The sequence below is a fragment of the Fistularia commersonii genome, chromosome 3, assembly GCF_037954325.1.
Source record: "Fistularia commersonii isolate RoL2024-O1a breed Wild chromosome 3, RoL_Fcom_v1.0, whole genome shotgun sequence".
NCBI classification, from domain to species: Eukaryota; Metazoa; Chordata; class Actinopteri; order Syngnathiformes; family Fistulariidae; genus Fistularia; species Fistularia commersonii.
Genome location: NC_141286.1, coordinates 19,707,539 through 19,731,752, shown reverse-complemented (window position 1 = coordinate 19,731,752; position 24,214 = coordinate 19,707,539). Strand labels below are relative to the sequence as shown.

At 36.6% G+C, this 24,214-nt stretch overlaps 2 protein-coding genes across 2 annotated transcripts; one reads left to right on the top strand and one right to left on the bottom strand.

Annotated features, from left to right (window-relative positions):
• Positions 1-2,016: 2,016 nt before the first annotated feature.
• LOC147235789 (uncharacterized) lies at positions 2,017-5,475 on the top strand. Its single transcript, XM_086144001.1, has 4 exons — positions 2,017-2,215; positions 3,324-3,923; positions 4,013-4,091; positions 4,177-5,475. Exons 1-4 carry the CDS (start codon positions 2,119-2,121, stop codon positions 4,349-4,351), a joined length of 951 nt encoding a protein of 316 aa, XP_086000127.1. The 5' UTR covers positions 2,017-2,118; the 3' UTR covers positions 4,352-5,475.
• A 2,121-nt stretch (positions 5,476-7,596) lies between these two features.
• Positions 7,597-19,202, bottom strand: slc1a2a (solute carrier family 1 member 2a). Its single transcript, XM_086144000.1, has 11 exons — positions 18,962-19,202; positions 16,825-16,970; positions 16,338-16,490; positions 15,473-15,723; positions 15,279-15,387; positions 13,726-13,852; positions 12,950-13,183; positions 12,163-12,357; positions 11,896-12,030; positions 8,782-8,992; positions 7,597-7,735 (listed from the first exon to the last, which is right to left on the bottom strand). Exons 2-11 carry the CDS (start codon positions 16,958-16,960, stop codon positions 7,664-7,666), a joined length of 1,623 nt encoding a protein of 540 aa, XP_086000126.1. The 5' UTR covers positions 16,961-16,970; positions 18,962-19,202; the 3' UTR covers positions 7,597-7,663.
• Between the last annotated feature and the right edge of the window lie 5,012 nt (positions 19,203-24,214).

Below are 24,214 nucleotides of genomic sequence, written 5' to 3'. Positions count from 1 at the left end.
TGGAATATGCGGTGTTATAATGTTTTGGGCTTGTCAAATAACTAAGACATTTAATTTTTTATCAATAAAGTATTCTGATTTAGATTTTTTTGATCATATTGCAGAAATGTGTAAAATGAAACAGATCCGTGATCAATGAAATGAAATAACATTTTAAACAGTACCTCTTGATAATGTTTTGTTCAAACATATTTGCCACGCAGAGAGAAGTGCTCAGTGATGTTTCCATGACACATTCAGAAAATAAGCAGATGTGTTACAGTGGCCATTCATTTGCCTGAACCTGTTCTGCAGCACTGGCCATTAAGATCTCAAATTGTCTTGACTAGTATCTGTGTGCTCATATGATTTTACACACTCTTAGCTGGTGCCTTTTTGAATTTTTATACTTTTAAAGGGAAATTACTCAAAAAAATGAATTAAGTCGAGAAATAAATGTTAAATTTTTAAATTTTTAAATCTTTCTCAGCTGCTGTGTATTTATTCAGCAGTATTTGGGGCATTATTATCATCATCGTCATCATTATTATTATTAGCACTATTATCATCCTTATATTATCATTGTTATTGATGTTTCTACATTAAATGTAGAAAAATTATCACAGCATCATGTTTTTTTTTAAGTTGTATTTGTTTATTTACTTGTTTTTTAAGCAGGACTAAACAACTTCAGTTAAAAGAATACCTGTGGCAGCTCCATATTTCCAGTCTGTTAGATAAAAAGCTCACCTCAAACACAAAGAAGGGGTATCCATGGTTTTAGCCATAGACTAACAAATGATCAATAATGAGCTGATTGTGTGATGATTTGGGTTTATTTTAGGATTAAACATAATTATCAGTCCTTACAATTTCACCAGACTTGGTCAGTTTAAGAGAGTATATAGGCCACAAGCACAACAGCCGCTACAGTTTAAGAGGAAGAAGTTGTTTCTTGCTCACATGTTAAAATCAGCTTGTGGTTTGCCCATTCGAATCTACTTGTTCCCGTTCCCAAATCATACACTATTCACTGAACAATGCCAAACTAAACTGTTACTGACATTGAGCTTTTCTGGGTGTGGAGTACAAGATTGGACAAGTGCACACCCACACATGATGAGTAATTGATGACGAACTTCCCAAAATCAAAAGTGTGTCGGCTTGCCCAGGGCAACTCTTCTGACATTCCAACTTCCGTCAAATGCTACCGTGACAAAACGTTTAATTAACTGTATACTGTGTATGATGCCTCTGAGGAAATGTTTGTAAGCTAAATATTTAGCAAAAAAAAAATCTGCGGAAGTTTCGATGAGCACTGTAAAACACTGATTTGAAGAGATACAAGGAATTTACATTTGTAATTTTTTTTTCTTTAATTTGCTGTTTTATTTGTAGTTTGTAATCTGTAATGTATTTGTTTTATTGTTAATATGAAATTTTTTTACATATAAACTTGTTTACCTTTGTTGACTAGTTGCTTGATTTTCCTACCATTTCCATGGTTTACTTCTATAGGAGCATCTTGAAATGTATTGATATATCCCGTTTGATATGTGTGATATCATGAGTGCTTGAGTACTAAATGAAAATATTAAAACTCAGTGCTATTGAAACCATACCAATAAACCGGCTGTGTGTACCGGTCTGTTATTCAGTTTTACATTTAGTTGTCTTGGGTTAATTCTCATAGTTGTAAGCAATACAGCATACACATCAGACTTCACAGTAAACAGTACGTATCTCTTACGTGACAGAGAGTTATACCATGAATATGATTTAGTTTTACAATAAATTGGGGTTGAGTTTTTTTGGGAGTGGATGTTTCTTGTCAACTAAAAAAAAAGTTATAAAAATAAAAATGTGATTCATTATTTCTATTTCACTCCAAAAACAAGAAACCCTGCCATTGCTTCACGATGTTGAGCATTGAGATGGATTCAAGAAAAAGCGTTAAAAAGGCGTTAGGAGGAGGGTGTGTTCACAGATGTACCACACCTCCTGTGTGTGCTTGAATCTTGCCAGGCACAATTCACAAATACCTGCTGGAGAGTATAAAAGGCAAAGACGTGATTCATTGCTTTTACCTATCAGGTAAGATTAACTGCGAGTAGAAGTGACAGGAGCAAGTTTCACTTTATGGAATCATCGACATTTTCTGATATAAGGATGAAGCTCCTTCTTTTTGCCATTATTCTTGGGCATTTAAACACCATCCACACAACAGAAGTTTCAAGTAAGTCACTGTCCTTTTACCGTATTCAAATTAATATAACCTTCCCCCCATTATTCTGCCAGCTTTTGAAATTTGTCATGGGTGTTTTACCGTATAATTAAGATGTAAATCAATTTTTTTTCTTGTGTGTTTTCTGGCATCCTATAAGGTAAGCAATGAGCTTCAGTAGCAAAAAGAGGGCATTGTTCATCTTAAAATAAAGTTGTTCTTATTCTTATTCTTATTACCTGAGATACTAGTTGCATATTGTAAATGTGCTGAACAGACCTCTGTGATTTCAATGTTTCTCTTAGTGTCCTTTTTCTAACCCTGTGAGTCAGCACTTCTTATTCTGCCGCCTCAGATCTTCTTAATGTTTTATGTCCAGGTCTTCCTTTAAGAATAGTACTTCATTGTCAGTGTGTAGGTTTCACCTCTGGTCCCTGATTACACACAGAGGTCTTTGTAAAAATGTGCTGAGCTGCTATAGCAGGTGTATAAATGCAAATGCCTTGAATAAGGTGAAACCAAAGATCAGAAAGTAGCTGTTACACAAGTATGGGCAAATGGTAACTTTATATGGAGCTATGGAACCAAACGTGACTGGACAGAAATGGGAGAAGAGATTTGTTATTTGATTCTCAGGGTACTCTTTTTGACATTGTCCACTTACATTCTAATGGTCATTAATTTACAATGTAATTCTTCGAAATCATTAAGTGGAGCCAAGTAAATGCAAAAGATAGATTCTTGATTATTGGATGGAAAAATATTTGCCTTAATTCAACACATCCTCCCGGTTATCTTCCAAAGGTAACACCATATAATTCCCTCCCTGTAACCTGCTTGTGCTGTGTGCCAAAAGCATTGTATATAATTGCTTTGATCAGAATGCCTCTCTTTTGTAAACCCACTCACATGATTAGTCACTTGGGTTAATCATTGCTGTTTCTCACCACACCTGTTCAAAGACTCAAAGACTAAAACACAAGTTTATACAAGAAATTGGGGTGTTGCATGTAATTGTGTAATCTTACTTTAATCTGGGGCAAAAAAAAAGCACAAAAGAAACCTGTCTGGTTTGTAAACATTTGTGGTGACCTGGATTTTTCCACAACTTTTCCCATAGCTCTGCCCCAGATCTCCAGCCAGACTGAAAATGACATTCTCCAAGAGGTTGAGACGGATGGGTTCCTTGTTCAACAAATATTCCACTCTTTGCTCACGACTAAAACACCTGAAAAAACCACAACAGTTCAAGCTGCTGACAATCCCTCCCCTGACTTCAACCACTTTCTATCGGGAGACTTGACAGAGGGGAGTACGTCTGGTGACGTCGATGAAACGGACTCTCGAAAATTACATGGACATGATGCGTCCATACGGTCAAGCTTCACTGCAGTGTTGCAGACATATAACACTAACTCTACATCAGTTTCATCCGTTAACCTGATCCCTCAGCCTGAGTTGACCTCTACTTCAACAGCAAATGTATACAACAGAAGAATCTCCGCAGGTGATAATTCAGTCACCCAAAAAACTGACCACAAAAGCTTCATGTTTTCTGAGACGGGATCTCACAATACAGAGTCCTCAACTCAGAGCCAAACCACAGACACCAGTGGGGCTTCACAATCTATCAAAGAAACTCTAATTTCATCAGCAAATATGAACACCGCAGGCGCCATGGTGGATCCAAGTTCATCAAGAAATGGACACACCACACCAGGTTAGTTTGGAGAGATATATTTGATAATAAATTGGGTTTTTACATCATTTAAGTAACAGATTCATTTTCTAATTGTCTTATATCACCAGATTGGATCATCATCCTCGGCTTTATTGTTGGTGTAGCTGCTTTGATAATGCTCTGCGTTGCTATCGCTACCAGAGAAAAGTAAGACTTAAATATCATGGCAGAAAAATGCGAAACTTCATACATTATTAAAAGTATCGTTCTGACTTTTTTTTTTTTCTTACAGGTGGAATAGACCGAGGCAGGCACTCGAAAAACAGAAAAACACTGGTTCCACATACCAGCAGAGGGAGTTAGAGATGGAAACTCTCGTGCAACACCATTCACCCAAGGAAAATGGAAAGGCAGCAGAATACACAGTCATCTCCCTGGATGAGCTTCCAGACAAATACACACAGTGAAGTTCAGAAAGAAACTCTTGATATAATCTCATTATATTTTACATGTTTGATGAGAGGAACCTGATTTGGGCAAGAGTAGTGACAAGGGAGCATCAAAACAATTATCTGAGTTCTTTAGCTCAAGGATCGAGGACTTGTACAATATCCGTGTTCTCCAGCAATAATCCTTTTATTTATATCCATGATCGCTAATTTTGCCAGTAATGACATTTCTGCATCCATTCACCTCTAGTGCACAAGTGGCATTTCAATTGCAGTAAAAATGCTTTCCTGGCTTTTAATTGCATTTCCTATTTCTCATAGGTGGGTGAGGCTGGTTCTGATTAAACTCTCGTACATAATTTATTTGAAGCATCTGTGAAACTTGATTGATTTTGAATTTCATATCATAGTAACCCATTTGAAGTGTCTCTTAGATGCAGTTGAACTGTTGCAACCATCAACGGCTCATGCTGTGGCACTGTTTAATGTTGTTGATGGTGAAATTGGGATTTCAACCCAACAGCAAGTTTAAACAAAGATTGGAAAAATATTCTGATAGACTATTTATGCCAATGTTAGCTGATGACTTTGCGTTCTGCGTTTGCATTTTGCAAACATTAGTTTTTATATTCACCCATTGCTTGGCTTATGGTTGCTTCACAATTATAGTTGAATATTTATTTATTCAGTCTAAACATTTAAGCCATGCTGATAGACAATTTGAGCTAGCCAAAGTTTTGGTTTGATTACCATTAGACATTGCCAAACCCTGTATTACCCACACTATTAAACAGGGAAAAAAAAAACACAAAGATATCATTAAACAAATACACCAAGTACTTTGTACTTCAGAAATATGGGGTTTCCAATCAGATGCAAATGTTTATCTTATTGTAATGTCCATTTGTAGTGTAGTTTTTATAATGTTAGTAGCTACTATGTTTCTATTATTGATGGATGTGTTTTGTTGTGGATTGTAACTTAATATATTAAGGTGCAATGAGGATATTCCTGCCATGGCTATACAGCTCTAAAGACTGATTTCTTGGCTTTTCTTGATGCCCCTCATAGTGAACTTATTGTGTCTGTAGCCTGTATCACACACACCCTACTCTGAGAAATAAACACGGCAGCTCATCAATAAACATTTATTCATTTTCATTGATATTTACATATAAGTATTAAAACATTTATACAGTTTGAGCCCATTTTCCCAGCAAATATCTTTGGTTTTTAGTTGTTTATTTTGTATGACTGCATTTCTTATTGACAGATAGATAATGCCATTCATGATAATGACAGTCAGATGCAAGTGAAATTGGGAACATGGGACAAAAAAGAGACATACAAAATATAATTTTAATTGTCTAAAGATTGCACAGTATCACATCATGTTCTTTAAAAATGAAGAACAAAAGAAAAACAAAAACAAAAAACAAAAAAATCTAAGACCTTCAGTAACAAACTAAGAATACATTCTGATTAATGACCAATATCATGGGATATAATTCAATTGTGATGCAGTAAAGCTAGAGATCATGTGCCGTTAACTTTAGTTAGGTTATGATTATTACAGGAAGGCGGTGCGTGAACCAAACACTGGATGGCTTGCTTAGGTCTAACCACATGCAGACATACTGTAGCTGCCAACACCAATATTCTCATGCACACAAAACTGTATTAATGTGTTCATGACCCTTAAATATTACAACATTCATTCCTGAGTAAGAATTGAGATTTATCCCCGCAACAACCATTCTCCCCTCAGTAGTCTCTATGAAATCAGATTCATTATTTATTCAAGAAATAACACTAAATTCACATTCTGATAACTAGTGGTCAATTCATAGATAATCCACATTATCTAAAATTGGTCAATGTATATAGAAATTTTTAGCATAGTAAAAACATGTATGACAGTTTCACAAAAAATGTCAGCTCTATAAATATGTATATATGAGAATATGTACACAAAGTGCAAGGAGGCACTTTAAACATGAATATATAAATTGTTTATATCAAACAAGATAAATGATCACTTGAATTCTAAGCTAAGTTGGTTGAGAGTTGCTATGCAGATTTAAAATGAACATGTATGGATTCAAACAATGACTTTTTGTTAGTAATGCAAAATGAGTGAGTGCTTGCAGTGGAACTTTTTTTGCACTTGCTGAATTGACATGAAAATACTGATTTAAGACCATTTGCATTCTGAAGGTTGTTATTCACATTTAAATGTACGGTGCTCCAACTAATTCTATAAATCCAGTTACAGTTATGCGAGGAGGGCCCAGCCGTCCTCAGAGTAGAAAAGCTGGAGGTGGATGCAAATCATTCGTCCAAGTAAAAGTCCCAATGTTCAATCGCAATTAAACAACTTTTATCTAGAAAGGTGTTTGTAATCATGTTGACTGCACTCTGCAGTTGACATTATCAAGGCAAGGTTATCATAGAGCAAGGAAATAAACAGTTTGAAGCAAAACACAGAACAATGGAACGGGCTGTCTCTTCTTGTTTCCTCTGATTCACCCTTAAACTTTACTTTCTTGTTTATATTGCTCTCAAAAACATACATGAACATGCATAAAACCCAATATTCAGGCATGCATTTGACTGATGAATAAAGAATCTGTTTCACCCATATATAACTTGTACAAAATAGATGTCAATAAATTAATAAATAACTTGGAGAGAGCCTTTCACATGCAGTGATCTATACAATTCTGAACACATCTGCCTGTCTGCTGCCACATTTGGAAGCCACTCCCTCTCTCTTATGGTCTTAGTCCTAAGCTTGGCTACTTGGGCATGACTTTGTATATGTGTGAGTGACAGTGTTTAATCTCAAAAGTCAAAAAGTAATGCAGATATGGCATCCCACACAAACACTGATGCCTCCCCTAAATGCCTCTGTCCTATAAAGAAATTGGTTCAATACAAAAATGTGGGATGTTACAAAGGTTGGAAGAACCCCATCACTGACAAAACTGGAAGCTTGCAGCAGCACCAAATAAGGCCCTAAGTCTTGTCAACTAAGTGAAATATTCAGTGCAAAGTGCCTGAAACAGACAATGTCATTATGGTTATGTCTTGTGAGATTAAATATGCATTCTGGATGAGGTGAGTCGTATGCCGGCATACCCATGAGGTACCCAGATAGGTAACAAAGGTAACCAGCTGCAGTTGGTTTTTAGTGTTGTGCTAAAATATTTCTGTCCATCTGTCTGCCTCTCTCTCTCCTAAATGTTATTGTTTTGTTTTACAGTCTTGTCAGCAGGATAGTAAAACTCGTGGAACTCAGGGTAAGGCGCAGCAGCATCAGGATCTGCTTTACTTGCACTTCCATGGTTCCTCCTCAACAAGAGAGAAATCTGCAGTCTTGCCATTTTTGCCCATGGTGACCTGTAAGCAATTACCGACAATATCTATATGGGCTCAAGGCACAGTCCATGGTTGGGAGCAGAGAAGCCAATGCTTCTTTGTATTCAGGCCACTGACCCCAAGAGGAGGTTATTGTACCAATTCATAAACTCAAAATACATCTTTCATACACTGATAAAATGATACAGAGACGCTTGTACCATAGAACCAGAAACATTTTATAAGAATTTCAGATCTGGCCATGTATTTTATGGATTCTCTGCCCAACCGAATTACAATTGTAAATAGTTAACAAAATGATATCAGAATCCAAATGCAACTTTAAAATCAGATAAAGTTGCATTTTACAGGCATTAAAATAATACAAACAACAGCTTTTCCAGTTGAGGTTCATATGACAGAAATATCAGCTATTACTTTCTCGCCATTGAGGAAAATCTTTGATATCTATTCAATAGGATTGGATATTTTATGAATAATTTTGAATAAAACATTGTGAAACAGCAGTCTTTATGTATACCAAAAGCTTAAGTAACTGCTTAAAAAGCTTAAATAGTGCTCCTAAAATTGTAATTTGGTCAGGGCTCCCATAAATACATGTCCAATTAAAAGAATAATGTAAAAATAAATAAATAAAAAGAAGAAGAAGAAAAACACTTTCTCAATTAAAACCAAACATAACACATATCAGACATATGCAACTATGTACTGGATAATGCACAAGGACTGTTGCTGTCTGCAGAAAAAATCTTTCATTTTGGGGGAAAAAAAATCCAATAATTTTAGAAAACGAAAAGCAAAACAAAATGTTCTTTGGATTAGTCCGGTATCACAAAAACTGCTTTTTCATGAGTTCCAGGTGAATAAATTGATACAGAAATGTTTATTTAGCCACATTTCCATTCTGACATGAATCATTAACAAAGACACAAGTGCACAATTACTTAAAAAGACACTTAAAAAAGGAAAAGGAACACAGTCACTGAAAAGAAAGACAAACACAAACACGGTTGTGGGGGAAGGGTTCTCTACATACAGGTCTCTATATCTGTTAATGCAAAATGTACCTTGCAGTCGTCTATCAAGATTGAGTTGTGGTGTGCGTACACATTCTGGTTGGTGTTATTTTCAAAGAAGGATTGTGTTTTTGCCATTTCAAAGTCATCCAGCCTGGTCTGCTGGGCATCGAAGGAATCAAGCTCATCTTTGGACAGATGGTACACAATACCTGCTCCATAAGAGTCCCCAACCACATTGACGGAGGTACGGAAACGATCCCTGCATGGTGAAATGATGAGAAACACGAAGGCAAACTTTTAGATTTCATAAAAAGTAATATTACTAAACAACTTTAGCAGGGTCCCAATAAACCATATGTCACACATATTGCGATGTTAAATAAACCACTGGCCCTTGTATTGGAAGATACTGCTCAAGCTTGATTCAATCATGTGCTATAATTTTAGTAAGGTTAGCAAAAATCCATTCATTCATTGTTTATACCACTTTTTCTGCCTTCAGGGTCACTGTGTAGCTGAAGCCAGCCCAAGCTATCATTTGGCAGCCGGAGAGGTAAACCCTGGACTAGTCATCAGTAAACCACAGGGCCACAGACAGACAAATAAACTATTCTCTCTCATTCACATGTCTGGTTAAATAATAAGATATCAATAAGAGATGACATCATAATCAAACAAAAGCAGCAGTTCTTCTTAAGGAGTGTGAATAAACTAGAAAAAATGTATAAATAAGTCGGTAGACAATAACATTCATGATCAGCTCCTCTTTTCAAAAAATCTAAAAGTGATTATTTTATCAAAGGCTTCTGCATTTTTAGTTGTAATTAAATGGGGCCAGAGTAGAAACATTAAAATATATTTAACCACTGTAATATATAATGGAAATGAAGCTGAAGTATGATCAGCTACTTTAGAAAATAAATAAAATCAAATAGCTTGTTGAGCATCAAATAATTAAATAGACAAGGGACAATAGTCTAGAAGTCTGACATAAACTTGGATTATTGTCTAGTTCATTCAAGATATTTACAATATACACTATAGGGCCAAAAGTATTTGCTCACCCATCCAAGTAATCAGAATCAGGTGTTCCAATCACTTCCATGGCCACAGGTGTATAAAATCAAGCACCTGGGCACCCAGACTGTTTTTTTTTTTTTTTTTTCACAAACATTTGTGAAAGAATCGGTCGCTCTCAGGAGCTCAGTGAATTCTAGCGTGGACCTGTGATTGGATGCAACCCGTGCAACAAATCTAGTCATGAAATTTTCCTCAAACCTAAATATTTCACAGTCAACTGTATTATAAGATCATGGAAGTGTTTGGGAGCGACAGCCACACATCACCAAGTGGAATGCAAAGCGTCGGAAACAGTGGTGTAAAGCACGCTGCCACTGGACTCCGGAGCAGTGGAGATGCGTTCTCTGGCATGACGAATCATGCTTTTCCATCTGGCAATCTGATGGATGAGACTCAGTTGGGCGGTTTCCAGGAGAACGGTACTTGTCTGACTACATTGTCCCAAGTTTGAAGTTTGTTGGAGGGGGGATTATGGTGTGGGCTTGTTTTTCAGGAGCTGGACTTGGCCCCTAAGTTCCTGTGAAAGGAACTATGAAAGCTTTAGCATACCAAGATATTTTGGACAATTCCATCCTCCAAACTTTGTGGGAACACTTCGTACCAATGCACAAAGCAATGTCCATAAAGACATGGATGACAGAGTCTGGTGTAGATTAACTTGACTGGCCTGCACAGAGTCCTGACCTCAATCCGATAGAACACCTATGAGATGAATTAGATCGGCGACTGAGCCAGGCATTCTCATCCAACATCAGAGTGTGACCTCACAAATGCGCTTCTGGAAGAATGGTCAAATATTCCCATAAACATACTCCTGAACCTTGTACACAGTTTGATGGATCCAATTTCAAAAATTTGTTTAGATTTTGTGAATACATATGGTAGAGATAGATGCGGTCTATAACATGAATGCTGTTCTACACTGAAACCTGAAACCCTGCAGCAAAAACCTACACATTTCAATCAAAGTCAGGAGTCTCCCTTAAAGTGCAACTTCTCCCCCATGTTTCTGTTGTCCGTGACCTATTGCATAATTTTGAAAAAAAGGGCAGGGAGAGCCTGAGGAGTGGTGTGTGTGTGTGCGCACATGCGCTCATGCACGTATACAAGAGTTTATCGACCCTAGGTTAGTCAGACCGTAATGGAAAGTGACATGGAAGCACTGTTCACTAGTGGAGGACTTTCCATTCTAGCATCACATGAAGTAAATAATTCATGCTGATGATGTCCCTGGACCACATTTAGCCTTTCAGCCCTGCAAGGAAGATGTTTGACATGATGGCGAGAGCCACACAAAGCAGCAGTGACTTCTCTTGTCTTTCTGCATAGAGACACAATTCATTAGCAGCAACTCCCTTTGTATGTCTTGTGAAACTTTTATGGATCTCTTTGTCAGTTTAAAATATTTACATTAAGTTACTATTCGAAAGGAGAATGTCAATCATTATTCCACCTCTGGAAATTTGATAATGGTCATATAATTAAAACCAGCAAATTATGTCTTGATAAGAACACATTTGACACTTACTGCTTAAAGCGAGGTTGCCCACCTCTGATAGATTTCTTGAGAGATAGGTTTCTCATTTCAGAAACAATAAGGGGAATATTAGCAGTCTTTTAATAGGAAAGTGCTGGCATAGGAAGGAGATTCCCTTCATGGTTGAGTCATATTACATATATCGTATTATAAGTGTAACTAAGATGTGTTTTATTCTGTACTACCTTGCTTGTGTTGTTGCTTTGGCATTTGCAGAAGCTACAACATGGTGGTGGTGGTGGTGGTGGGGGGTGTTAAATTTTTGTCGTATTTATGGATTGGGTGATTAAAGACATCTCTAAAAACTGCAGAAACACTTTTGACAACACTTGGACAGCTTTGCATTACTTAAATATGAAAAAAGCTAAGGGATTTAAAGCATAGGTGTGGTTGTAATGATAATGTGGCACCTAATGAGGTACTGCATTGATTGAACTTCATGATACACAATATAGCCATTACCAAGGTAATGGCTATATTGTATAATAATGCATGTAGCTGTCAACGTAGACGATGAACTGCTGAAATATGTTGTGTGAACTTACAGTAGCCAGTCAACAGCCACCAGGAGGCTGATGTCTTGAGTGGGCAGCCCCACCGCTGTGAGGATTAGAAGCATGGTTACGAGTCCAGCACTAGGGATACTGGCAGCACCAACACTTGCAAGGGTGGCTGTCATACTACAAAAAAAAAATAGAGGAAAATGCACAAAATCAACTCTAGAAAACAAGACCAGTTATCACTTAGTGTTTTGTTAAATATGTTTCAGAATTTCAGGAATTACTGTTTATATTCTTTTGCCACATGCTCACCTGACTGTTATAATCTGGCCCCAGTCAAGTGATATTCCGTTCATCTGAGCGATGAAGATGGCAGCAACAGCCTCATAAAGAGCAGTGCCATCCATATTGATAGTGGCACCCACTGGGAGAACAAAACGCGTGACCCTCTTGTCAATGCCAAGGTTCTCCTCTAAGCACCGGAATGTGACTGGCAAGGTTCCAGCACTGTGATGAATTGATAAAATTTAAACAAGCTTTACTGTGACCGTCACATATACTCTTTAAATATAAAACAAGCAAAATAAAACATTTCTGAACAAATTATAGATTTTGCACAGTACAACTTTATGTACATAACAATTGTTTTAACAGTTTTTAAATTCATTCTGGTGTTTTTTTCCTGCTGAAATGCTTTGTTATTACTTGGTATATTACAGATGATGTATCATATTCCTCTTGTGGATTTGACATCATTAAAGAGTCAAGTGTTAATACTTTTTCGGGGGGCAGATCAAAGCATCAGTTTTGATCAGCAGCATTTATCCATATAATAAAAAGCACCTCACAGATGCTGGAGCAGAGAGAAAGCAAGGTATTAAAAGAACTGAGGACACATCAGTAATGGAAAGAGAGCTTCTCATGTTGTTTAAAAAGCTTGGTGAATTAAAGAGATTCCACATGGAGGAAATGTTACATTATGTTGCTAACAAGAATATGTCCTAGATAACCCTTGAAATAAAAAGAAAGATAACAGGGGGCACCAGAAAAGCATAGAACTTTTATCCTTTTTTGAGACAGAAAGCAAAGGCTGAAATACCTGGATGCTGTTCCAAGTGCTGTGACCCAAGCTTGAAATACTCCCATGAAGAATGTGAACGGGTTCTGTTTGACTATCACAAAGTATATTAGTGGAAGGAAGATGCCTCCATGGATGATAAGGCCAACTATCACGGTGATCATATACATCCCCAGCTGCCGGGCAACCACCTCCAAATCAGCAATGGATATGATCTTTCCACAGATGAGGGAGGCAATACCAACCGGTGAATACCTGAAGATAGAAGGAATGAGCTATATCTGGGATTTTTGAAACATTCAGATATGCATCAGATTTTGTAAGCAATAATTAATTTATTTTGTTTGATAGTAATAGCAACCTGAGATGTCCTTACAAAATATCAATGAAGATTGATAGGCCAAAGAGAAATAAATATATAAATAAATTATACATGCAGGCATATGGATATATGTATATAATATTTATTTGGGGGGGCAGAAAAGAGGACGACCTTCCCATTGTTTTAGAGCATGACTTAGCAAAATGTGGGATAACAAAAAAAAGAGTTCTTTGCTTTTATTGATACATATTATGTTGCTTTGCAGCATATTTGTTGTGTTGGCTATTGCTTTGGCTTTATGAAAAAGTTTTTTTTTTTAAATTTGCCCACATTTCTAAACCCAGATTGTTATCATCATTATGTCCTTTTTGTGAACCACTGAAGGCTATTGCATCTCATACTGTGAAAATGAAATTCCTAGAAAGATCTAAAGAAAAAGTATTTGAGCATGAAGAACTGTATGCAGAAGACTTACCACATAATTGCGCTCACAAGCCTCATAATAATCTCATTCAGGACATTGAAAAACTCCAACATCATCTTGGCCTTCTCCCCCATTTTCCCCATAATGACACCAAAAGCAACAAAGAAGCCGATCAAACCTGTAAAACAAAGTTACAAGAGTTAAATTGCTTTGGGTTCCTGGTAATTGTGCACTGAGAGATAGTCATTCTCGCTTTTGTTCTTTATCATTTGTGCCATTGCTGTGATCAGCTGTCTTTAAGACTTGCTAAATTACAAGTAACACAAGATAAAGCACCCAGCTTTGCTCTTCATACTGTTTGATGCAACGCAACTCACATGCGTAATCGACTGGCATGGATCAGTGTTGTGAGATGGCTAACTTAATTATATGTTTTCACAAAGTATCCCAAACTCAGATGGCAACAGTTCTATTTAACGAGATGTGCAACTGCTCAGACACTTATTGGCATTCTGATAGAGACTCTTGTGAAGCTAAAATCTCACACAATTTTTTTACATTGTTCATTTGAGATGTTGATGGTTTGTGTGTTTTTCTCACGACATTGCCCTTTAAACCTGTTTTTGGTCTAATTTAATGTAGTGATGTATGAGGCTGAGGAAGGAAATAATGATCCTTATTACTACAGCAATGATGGTTGGATTTCTTCATCTATTGATATTTGTGTGCGTGTGCGTGTGTGTGTGTGTGTGTGTGTGTGTGTGTGTGTGTGTGTGTGTGTGTGTGTGTGTGTGTGTGTGTGTGTGTGTGTGTGTGGTTTAACTGAGTACAAAAATTGTTTTTTTTGTGAAATGAGTCACAACTCAGGAAAATAATCGTTGCACACAATTGTTGGGGTTGTGCTATTATTTCCCCCAATTTTTTTTTTTTTTTGAGAAATTACCAGTTGTTAGTGTATTTGAATACATACATATATAATAAACATCAATAAATTGAAATCACTAACATCAAAAAACCTGTTAATATATGAGAAGTGTGAATTGGAAAAAAATGAATTCTTAAATTTCACAAAATGTCCTGAAAAACATCATGACAATATCTAAAAATGCTTATAAAGTTTCACATAAGCACACACAATTATAAATTTGACATAAAGTATGTATATATTTGTAAGTAAGAATCACATAACTGGCCAAACCACAGATAAGGTGAGAACTTTCCTAAAATATGCATACAATTGCCTAAAAATGAGCCTACACAACTAAATACAAATGAGAAATTAAAGGATCCCCCCCCTCACATGCACACACACACACACACACACACACACACACACACACACACACACATATCGTTGCCCACAAAGACCTGTGTCCAGCATGAGATGGTCCTCATGCTCCTGTTTTTGGCACAGTGGATGTACAGTCCAACGCTGATTTATTATCAATACATAGCTGGACCAACATCGTATACTCCTGCAACCCTGCTCTAAATCCTCCCTTCGTAAGGATTTTAATGCTCAATTTTTATTGATGTGTTTGAGAGCTGTTGATTTATATTGGTCATTGTACTGAACTGGGTGTTGTATGAGACATTTCACCTACCTAGGACATTCATTCCTCCCTTGAACTGAAGTGACTTCTTGATTGTGAACTGTGGATGTGCTTTGGTTCTGTTTGTGGGCACAGGAACCTTTGAGGAAACTGTTTGAATCTGGAAGAAAAGAATAGCAACTGTAGCTACTGAACAATAACCATATTACATTTAATGTTGATTGAAAATTCTCTGTGAGTCCCACCTGTTGGAAGCAGGCCTGCACTATGTTTTCCGGGAAAAGATTTCGTATAAGATCAAAGAAAGCATCCAAACTGGACACCTCGTCGTTCTTCTTTCCTTGTCCGAGATTAGCCCTGAGTTTAGGGTTCCCGGGATGGATAAGCAACACCAGGACCACTCCCAACACAGCCGCAATCACTGTAGTTGTCATATAATACACCATGGCTCTGGTGCCTAAGCGGCCACTCGATTTTGCATCCAAACCAGCCAGTCCTGTAAACATGCATTTTACATTTACATTACATTTATAAATAAATAGCTGAATAAATACATTCATAAATAAATGTTCATTCCATTGATTTTGAGTGCAAAGTCTCCACCAGCCTGGTCTTTGGCTGATTTAAAACTGTAGAAGTGGTTTCTCTAAACATTGCAGGATAGTAACTGGCCTCCCATCATTCTCTGACTATCAAGTATTAATGTGCCATGAGAGATAATGAAAAACTACCTATTAGAGGAAATTCCTTGCAGAATCACAATAAAAATTGTTTCAGAGAAAATAAACAACATACAAAACATGACAATGAAAGTATTGCTGGTAAGACTATAAATGATACATAACATAGGTCTGCTACACAGGCCTTATTGATTTTGCCTGACAGCTTCACAATGTATCATCGTGACAACATCCCTGTTCAAAAAATGTAACTAACCACAAAACTTGTTCTCTTTTTCCTGTCTTAAAAAAACATTTTAAACAGACGGCAGAACCAAGTAATGTTCCATCTCTGATGTGGCCAACGTGTTTCCTGATAGCGGTAAAGAAGACCTTCCTGGTAAATCTGTTGGTAAGTTTAGTCAATTGAGTTGAACCATAGCTTACCCACCTGTTACCAGACTTGAAACAACAAGTGGCAAAATTAGCATCTTCAGCATCCTCATTAGGATCTCGCCAGGGAAGCTTATGATCATAATAATATCTGGAGGGAGAGGTGATATGTGCCGCAACAGCATTCCAGCAATGGAACCCAGAAACACACCTGACGTGGAGAAAGATATAACATTAAAGATTAAGATAATTGTTCCACATAATTTAAATACTGATTATTTGTTATTATTCATAAAATATTCAATAGTAAATAATATTTCAATGTTTTTAAAAGTAAAATTTCAAGTATCAATACACCAAAGTACACCATATTGATAAGTATTACCCATGATAGTTTTCTTAATTTTTCTTTGCAGTTTGTGTGTGGACTGTTTCACTCACACTCACAATTTGGAAACTTTATTTCAGCCCATATGGTAGAGGACATTTACCCATTTAACCTCTGTACAACCTTAGACCAGTACATTACATGACATTGAACATACCAAGAATTGTGAGCGTGAGAACCATGTTCTTCATTATTTTATCACATAGGCTGCTACATAGACTCTCGCCCACAGCAGCATCCACAGTGGGCTCCAAATGGCTCTCATCCATTCTGACCTCTACTTGCTTCTGCATGTTATTGGCACTGCAACAGAAAACAGATGATCTTATATTATAGACTTACAAAACTGAGAGTACAAAAGTACAAAACTGAGAACTATACACACTTTGAGGGTACTGGTATATGCAATTGAATTAACAGCATGTTTGTGGGGTAAGTCGGTTCTTTTTATTAAATGGAGACTGTATTTACCGTGCTGTACGTATTTAGGAGAAAAAAAATGAACCTAGGACAATTGGTAATCGTTATAAACCTTATGGATATAATCCATCAACCTTATCGCAAATATGAAATGTCACACTGCCGCAAAATGTTCTATAGAACAAATTGAAGCATGAGTTTGGAAGAATTGTCTGGTTGCCAGGCTCTGCTCATTGCGCAGCGTCCTTTAAACAACTTAAACAACTACAAGCAGGACAAGGTGGGGCATATAAATTGATTCGCTACAATTAACAACTTGACTTGTATTTTGAGGGGAAGAGGGCTGAGTAAGGTCACTGGTAAAATCCCAGACAAATGTCAGCAGTGTCTAGGCCTGTGGTGAGCGAACTGTTAACTCTTTTTGTCCTTCATTATTACCATATGACATTGCCCAACTGTTGTCTCAGATCAGTTGCCACAGAATCAGTAATCAAGATGTGAGTAAACAAATCTCCCCAGTTTTACTTGTTGCATAAATGGATATCCTACCTGTGCACAATAGTTTCTGGTATACCATGACTATGTGTGATCAAAGAGAGAGGCAAGGAGCCCTCTATGTGAGCTTACAAATTATGCTTAACAATTATTGTTCAGTTATCCTTACAATTCGTACATATGTAATGCATACATACATGCAAACATACTCTTTTGTGGTCTGTGCTAGAATCAGATATTCAAGTGATATGAGGCGTTTTTGTTAGGAGAGTGTAATGTCAATCTTGGATCATCATCCTGTTCCAATATGAATTACCTATTTTTTATTTGTTTTCTTTTTCAAAGACATCGTCTCATCACTGAATCAACATGTATCCAAAGTTTGTTGTGGTGTGGTGTAAAGCCTCTTTGCTACAGATCAGCTCTCCCCTGTGCGGCCTTTAAATCCTATGTAGTGTACAGACGTGTGCATTTACGTAAGAATGGATGCCAATGTCACTGGGAAATTTGACCTTCGTGACTCAAACACCTGGAGTACCCCTGCAAGCAACAGCTATGGAAAAATATTGGTAGTTTTATTCAGCAAATGTAGCTGAGAACATTTTCAATAATAGTAATAAATAAATATATTTTTTTAACTTTCATCATGGGGATATACACAAAGCATAGAGGAGCTTGTAGCATAGAAATTGATGTCCTCTTTGCAAAATCAATCAGATATTTCGCCTCCTACTATTTCAGTTGAAAAATCTGCAACATGGAGAAAAGGGAACATTCAAGGTAAGAGACAAGAAACAGCCAAGTCCATCACACCTGTCTGATACACTGTTCTCAAGCACAAATGAGACTTAAGCCATTTAAAGAGGATAAAATTAGCACTTCTAGCACACAAGAGTTATGTAACAGAAAAGGGGCTTCCCAGGAAAAGTCAAGGTGTCACCATGACCTGCCTGAGTACCATTAAGCAAGAGATTACTACTTAGAAAAAAAAGAGATTTGCAAAAACTCAGCATTCCAATAATCATAAAATAAGCTTTTTACATTGTAACCATTGCAGAATGCATTTGATACAATATCAAGATCTTGTTGGAGCACGTGCAAACATGTTTTTCTAAGGGATAAAACAAAATGAATTACGTCATATATCATCAACTCATGAATCAGAAACACAATTAATGTAGGTGTAAGATGTAAGAGAGATAGTTTTCCCATTAGTCTAAACAGATCAGGAAGATTCATCCATCAGTGATGCTTTATTCAAAAACATAACCTGCCGAAATACACTTTTTCTGTAAAAATCTAGGTGAAAATATTTCAATGCCTAATCTCGCAAAGTTCTATCAAGCAATTGCTGCTGATTTTAATCTATCAATACTCACCAGTCGTTCCAAAAGTGCTTGGAAATACGAATTGTACACTTGGAGATCGACTACACAGCTATCTGAATCATTGGAGAAAATAAAGGCATGGCTCATGCATTGGTCAAATCCTGTAGAAAAATTAAGAAGATAAAAATATCCCCTCGGATAGGGCTCTTCAGTCTCTGGAAATCAAAATATCGCTTCTTGCTCTGCGTTCAAAGTATTTCCACAAACACAGGTGCCAGCTCATTCAACTTCAGACAGGTGAGCAAAAGGTAAACTGACTAACCTGGAGGTCTGACAGAAGCCACTCAGACAGGAAGGGTGGAGTCAATCTGCTAAGATTAGCAACCAACAAAATCCTGCTTGAAGTCCCACCCCCCCCAGCCCCTGTTCTATTCAGTTCTTTACAAATCCTGTAAATAATTTGTTCTTTGCAAAAAACAAATTATCTTAACATTTTATGCTTCCATGCAAGTGCTTCTATTTTCGGATAAAGGCATGATTATCATATGGTTTCTCTGCAAAAAGCTCCATTGGAGAGCACTTAGTCACATCAAATAAAAAAGAATAAATTAAAAACAGCAACACTTCAGGCTGTGAAAGCTGACTAAAACCAAGTAAGGATCAGGACCACAGGCATACCAGGTCATCCACTGAACTCAATTGAGGGGTATCAAATACCTATTCTATATACCCTGCTTTCTGTCGGAATTTTGGCAAACCCTGGACAATGCCTATCCATCCCCCTTCCTAAATCTATAAAAAAAATATTGTTTCAATTTCTAATCAATTTTCAACTCTTTATCTTGATATGCATGATTTTTATGTAATATATGTGTTTTTGTATTGATCTTAATTTTCTCACTGAAACATCAGTCATTCACATATTTTTTTCTAAATACAAATCAAATGTTCGATTGGTCTTCTGTTGTTGTTTGTGGCCTCTTTTTAACCATTTGTTTTCTGTCTTTCTGCCTGTCTATTCATTTTCTATTTAGTTTTGCTTTATTTTTTCTTCTTTTTCTCCTTAAATGCTATCACTGTATCCATTGCTGCAAAACCCAACCAAATATATATATTGATTTAGTTCCTCTATGAATAAATAATTAAAAATAAAACTTAAAAAAAATTGAGACAATTGAGAATGTTGACAATGTCCAATACACTTGCGGTGCAAAAGAGCAAATTATTTTAGCTCTATGGGCTATGCATATATTTTGTGACAACTTCAATATTGTTCTTAGGATTTATTTTGCTTAAGCCTTCCTCAACACAGGGGTTATGATCTGTGTACTGATGAAATGCACATCAGCTATTTTGTTTGTAATGACTTTACAGTACATTTGGTGTGTAAAATAATCTCATGTTTGAAAATTATTTGGACAGAGAAAAAAGTAAACCTACTTGAACACTTTTTACTCGCTTCTTTAAACCAATAATCCTTTTGTTTACATACTCTGATAAATGGGAATCATTCCTTGACTGGCAGTGTAATGCATTTTAAAACAATAATAACAAAAATGGTCTGCAAAACATTACTTTTTTGCTCTTACTGCCAAATACGCGAGGTGACAAGCCATGCTTTATTAATATGTAATCTAGTTAAAATTAAGGCTTGTGTATATATGCAATGACGGGTATGCATTTGACAACAGTAGTTTCCAAATTAATGCAAGTTCTCTGCACATTTTTAACATTACTTGTCATTTACTTATTAATTTATTTTCATTTGCCCTGCCTTGCAGAACATTCAATTATCGAAGAATGTTTTACAATGTGTGTTTTTCCTATTGCAGCCCATTCCATTTTTTTGTCATAGTAATGCGATGGGCGACTATTTATGTAGGCAAAAATACAGTTTTTTTTTCATTAAAACACCTCGATTTTATGAAAAGCTAAGAATTGTCCTTGAAAATATTTACATGAACTGATGAGTCAAATGTTCTTTTTTTTTTTTTTTTGCGGTTTGCAATTAACACACCAAGAAAGTGAATGTACCTACATGGGGTGTGCGTGTGATATGACCCATTAGTGAGGTGCTGTCAGGGCCAGGGCAGGGAGGAGAAGGACTTCCACAGAACACATGGCAAACCATTTGTCCGCGCAATTTCACACCTTGCTCCGCCTTTGCTGCCCCTCCACCCCAAACCCAACCTCATGCTGCAACACCTGACAACACACACCACGCTAAGACAGCAGGTGTCTATAATTAACTAATCTGTACTGATCCATCCTAATCCAGAACACATACACACAGCAATGGACCAGACACACTCAAAGAATAATTCCGAGTTGTCAATATCTTGAGGGATATTGCCTTCAATCATAAAACAAAGGTTGCTGTGACTGAAACTGAAGAATTTGTTTTCAATCAATGTTGTATTTAATTGTCGATTGCACTGAGAAACTGAAGGCTGCAATCAGTCCCAATGTGCATTTCATAAGACCCAGTGCATTTTAAATGTGTGTTTAGAAAGCTGTCCGCTTTGTTGCTTTTCGAATAGTTTAAGTATTTTAATTAATAGTAGTTTGGTTAATAGTTAATTAACTCAAAAATTGCAGAGCATACATGCAATCTTAACATGCCATCTCGATTTGTCTCTCATCTGACTTTATGACATGAAATAACTGGATCTTACTGGATCTCCTTGTTTCAATTGTCTATTTAGTGTATCAGCTCTTATTTAAAAAGGGAAAGCCTTCCTTTTAATGTTGAATCTGACTATAAGTTGGCATGTATACATATGTTGGCTTTATGTATTATAGCAAGTCACGAATGTTGGGGTTTATGTTGATGCTTGTTTTCTGTGTGATTTTAGGCTTGCTGGGAATTTTGTAGGTGAGGTTTGGGGTGTAAGGAATTCATTTTTTTTTTTTTTCTGGACTTGAGCGAGAACAGTTAGTTGTATTGCAGGCTTGTGTGGCGTGGCTGGGGCCAACAACAGCTATTGCTCATTAAATGGACGTTTTACCGTCAACCAGGTGTTTTCCCTGACTAAAACGCTTGTCTTTTCCACAAAGCATTTTAATGTGAAGTGTGATATAAATGAAACACATCTGAGTTCGAAATTTTGCTTCGAGTGTTTCATTGTCAAGTAATTAATTTCCTATGATTGATCATCCAGGGGTCTATTTACCCATATAAAAAGAGAATTTAATGATTTTTATGACCCAAAGCAATCCGTGCTGTACTGGATGAAAAATACATTATCATTGGCAATCGTACAAAGCAAAATCTATTAGAGATAAAAGAGACTGTTTTGCAGTAATGTAACTGCATCCTCCTGTTCCAAGAGGTGTGTCTTTATCTCTCGATTTCCGGGGAAATTTCCAAGTCAGCTGTGTGGACTGTTCGGACTATCAAAGTATCATATATGAAAGAGCCAATGAAAGATTAAGTGACGTTGACTTATATTGGCAAATTTCCAAAATGGATTAATAAAATAATGTTCAACACTAGACAGTGTCTAGATTTGTATAGGTAGTGATACAGAAGCAATCATTTTGGAGAGTATATTGGCCCAAAAATGTCTGATCTGCTGAAGGACAGAAGACTTATATGTGGAGTGACTGCCCAAAGATTTCAGATAAAATACAAGTATTGGTCTGTTGACTCCTAAGAAAAAATTAGTTGAGATTTCATATTTTCATATTTTTTTGAATGATTGAAAAGAAGGTATTACTTAAGTTTAACTTTAAAATGTCATGGTCTATGTAAAAAATCTATTCTAGCATCCTAATATTCTACGATTCTGTCCATCCAATTGGAAAATGGTGTCCCATTGGGCTGTACCTTGTCCAAAGAAGGCCAAAGGAAGGAAAATGTGTTGCCAGATCTTGCAAAAGTGTTTTGGAAAAAAAGAGACCTCAAGCTTATTACATCCTAGATAATTAAAAAAGTTAAGTCTCAAAAATTGTAAGAGGGAAAATTTTGGAAATGATGTAACCTTTAAAGGTTATTTACTCACTGTTTGGTTCAATCTGTACTTATATTCATGTTTTTAATATTGTGCAAGTTTAAGCATTTATTGTTTCTAATAAATAGGTATACATGAGGAAGGACCAGTTTAATAAATGCTGCGCTAAGGATGCAATGCAGTATGCTCTGGGCAACATGTAAACAGACCAATTATTAGCCTATTAAATATGTAAACTGTGACAAAAGTACATTTTTAGTGAGTTGGATTATTTTTTTAGGACAAAGCCTCAAGTATAAAAATGGGATTTAACCCTGTTTTTCCCAGAAGGACCAAGGCATGCGAACAGGTGAACCAAGGCTTATAAAAAAATAATAAATTCACAAAAAATAATAATAAAAACAAGAATAATAAAACAAGCTATATACAAACACGCACGCACGCACACACACACACACACACACACACACACACACAGACACACACAGACACACACAGACACACACACTGTACATATATACATACTGCTCAAAAAAATAAAGGGAACACTTGAACAACACTATGTAACTCCAAGGCAATCACACTTCTGTGAAATCATAGTGTCCACTCAGGAAGCAACACAGATTCATTTTGACTTGTTTTAAGGACATTACATCAAAGTTGGATCAGCCTGGAGTTTGTTTTTACACTTTAATTTTGAGTGTGATTCCTAATCTAGACCTCCATGGTTGATACAATTGATTTCCATTGATCATTTTTGTGTGATTTTGTTGTCAGCACATTCAACTTTGTAAAGAGCAAAGTATTTCATAAGAATATTTCATTCATTTAGATCTAGGATGTGTTTTTTAAGTGTTCCCTTTACTTTTTTGAGCAGTGTATATATATATATATATATATTTATATATGCATTCTTCTTCTGCTCCCTTCAGGGGTCGCCAGAGCGAATAAACCCCCTCCATCTAACTCTATTCTATGTATCCTCTCTCACACCAACTACCTTCATATCCTGTCTGACTACATTCATAAATCTTTTCTTTGGTATTCTTCTGGACCTTCTGGCACGCCACTCCTGGCTGCATCCGTCTATCAATATATTCACAATCCCTCCTCTGTACATGACCCAACCATCTTTGTCTCATTGCTGCCTTGGTTAGGCAAGTCAAATTTACAAACCCAGCGTGGCTCCAAACACCATGTTGATCAGTGGCAAATAGCAAGCACTCCCAGCAATAAAATTTGCAGTGTTCCTCAGAGCCTGTGAGCCAGGGGTACCGCTCATAGTTTGCAGACTGAAAGTTACAGACAAATCCTTTTCCTCACTGTCACAGCCCTGCTAGCTTTGGAACTA

What these genes read in the sequence shown, in the direction of transcription:
- LOC147235789 (XM_086144001.1), top strand. Translation starts at nt 2,119, where the DNA reads ATGGAATCATCGACATTTTCTGATATAAGGATGAAGCTCCTTCTTTTT. An exon ending in CCACACAACAGAAGTTTCAA is followed by an intron (nt 2,216 to 3,323) that starts GTAAGTCACTGT and finishes CTTTTCCCATAG; the next exon opens with CTCTGCCCCAGATCTCCAGC. An exon ending in GCTATCGCTACCAGAGAAAA is followed by an intron (nt 4,092 to 4,176) that starts GTAAGACTTAAA and finishes TTTTTCTTACAG; the next exon opens with GTGGAATAGACCGAGGCAGG.
- slc1a2a (XM_086144000.1), bottom strand. Translation starts at nt 16,960, where the DNA reads ATGCAGAAGCAAGTAGAGGTCAGAATGGATGAGAGCCATTTGGAGCCC. An exon ending in TCTCACGCTCACAATTCTTG is followed by an intron (nt 16,491 to 16,824) that starts GTATGTTCAATG and finishes TCTCCACGTCAG; the next exon opens with GTGTGTTTCTGGGTTCCATT. An exon ending in TGCAGGCCTGCTTCCAACAG is followed by an intron (nt 15,388 to 15,472) that starts GTGGGACTCACA and finishes CTTTTCTTCCAG; the next exon opens with ATTCAAACAGTTTCCTCAAA.